At 36.9% G+C, this 3,692-nt stretch overlaps 1 protein-coding gene across 1 annotated transcript; it reads left to right on the top strand.

Annotated features, from left to right (window-relative positions):
* Window positions 1-758: 758 nt before the first annotated feature.
* LOC113745425 (protein unc-13 homolog B-like) lies at window positions 759-2,088 on the top strand (the record flags this gene model as incomplete). The annotated part of the gene is made up of 3 exons (XM_027276954.1): window positions 759-827; window positions 1,157-1,246; window positions 1,948-2,088. Coding segments are annotated over 3 exons (300 nt in total), but the record flags the coding sequence as incomplete, so codon positions are not given.
* Window positions 2,089-3,692: the final 1,604 nt, after the last annotated feature.

Here is a 3,692-nt window from a genome sequence, read left to right as displayed (position 1 = left end):
TCTGCCTGTGTTCAGTATAAATTAAATTTTTGCATCGTTTCCTAGATATGCAATTTGAATTATTAACAATAAATATCAGCATATAGATTTAATGGTTCGAAATACAAAATGAATGTACTTTACTCACTCACTATCCGAGTATCTTGTGTGTATGAGTGCATTTTTTTCTTCATAAAACAATTCATTGTGGCATCTGCTTGCTTGTGTGAACTTACATCCTCATGCATAATACAAACATTTTTGAATGTTGGTATTACACCATGATGCTATTTGTGGTCAAATTAGAGAGAAACCAGAAAAGAGGTTCTTCAAGCACCCTTCAGGCAGAACAAAGGAAAAGGTATGAAAGAAAGAAAGAATGAATTATGAAAGAAAAAAACTGAGATATTGGTTCAAAACTTGTTTTGAATGCACAGGGGGAAATTGAATAGTTGTTGTGTTCTAACTGAAAAATAAGCTTTTTATCATCATTTCATCAAAGTGTGGAACTGCTTTTCTAAAGTTAAATAGACTCATGTAGATCTAATGGTCGTGTATTTTGTAAATGTGCAAAGCAATTGTGCGTCCATTTTGATATATTTCTCAGACAAAACATTTCTTTTTTTTTCTGTTAGTCTCCATAATGCCAGACTACACATATATTCAGACAGAAACGGACACATTCAAACACGCAGGCTGCAAATTGCTCATATCTGTGTCTGAACAGTTTTAAGAATCTGAGCTAAGCCTCTTTGCTCTTTCTTTTCTCTTTCCAACAGAGAGATCGTTTTGTGAAGCTCCTGGATCAGCTGCACAACTCCCTGCGTATTGACCTCTCAATGTACAGAGTGAGTCTCTGCTCTCAGTTGCTTTTCTTCACCACACACATCTATAGCTTTAGTGTGTAGGTATAAACATGAATACAGTAAGTCAATCATCTTCTACTGTCTTTTGGCTTCTTTATTACCCTCAATACCCTCCGAATGTTTGCTTGTGATAACTTATGCAGGCCGAAATAAATAGCTGAGTAAACTGGGAACTCGATATGAGAACATTAAAAAAGCAAACAACCATCATGATTGAAAAAAGAAATCAGTCCCTCCGAAAAGGAAAACTTTGTTTAGTAACTATAATAATACCTGAGTTGTTCAACAAATGTGTGCGTTTTTGTCTGCAGAACAACTTCCCAGCCAGCAGCAAGGCTCGCCTTCATGACCTCAAGTCAACAGTGGATCTTCTCACCAGCATCACCTTCTTTAGGATGAAGGTATAAACAAAATATCAGCTCAATAAACATCAGATGCATGCAACACTATATTAGGACTGGAGGACATATATATTTTTAAAACCTGGTTTATTATTTCTGGTTTGAAACAAGTCCAAAAAGGTAAAACTGTACTTTAGAATGAGAATGAGAATTAAGATAATGTTCAATAGAATACTCTAAACTCACACAGTTGTATTACATAACCTGAAGTCTCCACTCAACTGTCACTACATAATGCCCAAAATTGGCAGTCTTCAAAGTGAAAACACACATTTGAGCTGCAGTGTTGCAGAAGTTATTACAGCCTCTGACTAATGTCTCTCAGAGTGAGCTTGTGCTGCTGAGTTCAGGTCTGTTATAGTGAGATTAATTTCACAGTGGAGGACAGAGTCATGGATCTGTGTGTGTTAATGTTTTCATGTATCCATGCATGCATATTTGTTTTCTATTTCTATATAGCATTGATGTTTTATAGCAAACATCATACACCTTCTGAAAACCAGGTTTTATAACCTTCATGCTTAAAATCTATCAAACCTCCTATGAGAGTCCAAAAACTGTGTTGTTACTAACCTATCAAACTTATACAATAATGTTTATATTAACCAAATATATCCCTTATGAATACATTGGATGTCTGTGTGTTTCTGTACGAATTATATTTGACTTATCTTCCCACTCCAATGTCTGGTCTCGTGCAGGTCTTGGAGCTGCAGAGTCCCCCCAGGGCCTCCAACGTTGTACGGGACTGCGTCAAGGCTTGTCTGAACTCCACCTACGAGTACATCTTTAACAATTGTCTGGAGCTCTTCAACCACCAGTTCCAGCCTGCCGTCCAATCAGTGAGTTGCTAAGCATCAACATGTTTGGAGCTGCTGCAGTAAAAGGTCTGGAGAAATGGGCCTGAAAAAAAAGATAATACTGGATATCTTAGTTCTTACCCTGGGACTTTATTAATGTAATGTAACTACATACCACAGGAATGTTGAGGTCAGAGGTCAGGATTATGGCGACAGTCTCACCATAACTCCCAGGATGAAACAGAAGCAGCCGCTTCTGAACTTATGTTCAGGATATAGTCAACTTCAGTAATCAGAAGCAATGTTACACAAAGTTATCTCCACCTTTTTAGGGCCAGTGCCAACACATTCATACAGTATACTCTATACTATATAAAAAATATTAAATAACATTTAAGATGCAGTGTTTGGCAGGAATCTATATTAGCAAATTTGGTACCACCTGTTTCACTGTTGGATGATCTGCAAAGTACATTGAGTCACTTAATAAATGCAAAACAGGTCATGGAGTTATTTCTTTGACAAGCGCAATTGTCCCATTTATGTATAAATTAAGCCAAAACTGTTTGCGTGTCTCCGCCAGGTGTTAATAGTAATCTAGTACATACAGCACATGCTGGCTTACTTGAATTGTGCACTAAGTAACAGTCTCCATTAGCACAATAGAAATTGGGGCTGCAGAACAGGGGGAGCTAAATATTTTTTTGTCTTATGTGTCTGAACTCATTAAATCCTGCCTGATGATCAGTAGATAAATTAACAGTATAAAAATAAAAAAAAAGAATGCAGAAAGACGGTGGGGTAATAAAAAAGAAAAGTGGAGAAATCAGGAGTGGGGAGAGTGAAGTAAAAAAAGGATCAATCCTTAATTTCAATTAAAAAAATATAGGGGTTAAGGAATGGGAGTGGTGCAGAAACCTCCGGGGGGAGGAATGCCATTGTCACAATAAGCATTGGAGCCAGACTATTTTCAAAAATAAATCAGCTCAGTAAAGTAAAGAAGAAAGAAGAAATAGTAATTATGGTTGTAGTAATGCAATCTGTTCGAACGACCATAATTAAGGGGGATGAAAGAAGTAACAAAAAAAACGAGTTTAAACGGTTATTAAAAACAAAAGTAAGTTTATTAGATAAAAGTAAGGTTTGATTTTAAGATTGTTTTAAAAAAAGAATAAAAACAAATTAAAACAAAAAAGGAGGTGAGGGCAAAAAACAAAGGGCACGCAGGGCGAGCAAGCGTGCGGTTAACAAAAAAAACGAGTTTAATCATCTAACTAGAACCCCAAAAACCAAGGAAAAGAAAAACCAACCCTCTACAAGAACTAAGCTTCTAGCAGATAAAAAAACAACAAACATCAAAAAAACAAGCACCTCTACAACTAATGGATTCTAACAGAAATGTCGATGCTATAATACGGTGTAATCATAGCTATAAACTAAACTAAACTAAAACCCTGCCCAGTCCCAAAATAAAAGAGCCAAAAGTGAACGAGAAAAACGCAAGAGAAGCAAGAGAACAGAAGGAACCAAAAAAGAGAGGAGAGAGAGGAGGAGAAGGAGAAAGGGGGGTCAGCGAAGGTTGGAAGAAGAAGAAAAGGAGACAGGGGAAAAGGAAGGGCGGGAAGAAAGGAAAGAGGGCTCCAGCA

This window comes from Larimichthys crocea, unplaced genomic scaffold (assembly GCF_000972845.2).
Source record: "Larimichthys crocea isolate SSNF unplaced genomic scaffold, L_crocea_2.0 scaffold74478, whole genome shotgun sequence".
Classification (NCBI taxonomy): Eukaryota; Metazoa; Chordata; class Actinopteri; family Sciaenidae; genus Larimichthys; species Larimichthys crocea.
Note: the sequence above shows the minus strand (reverse complement) of the source record. Positions and strands in the feature narration are given on the sequence as shown.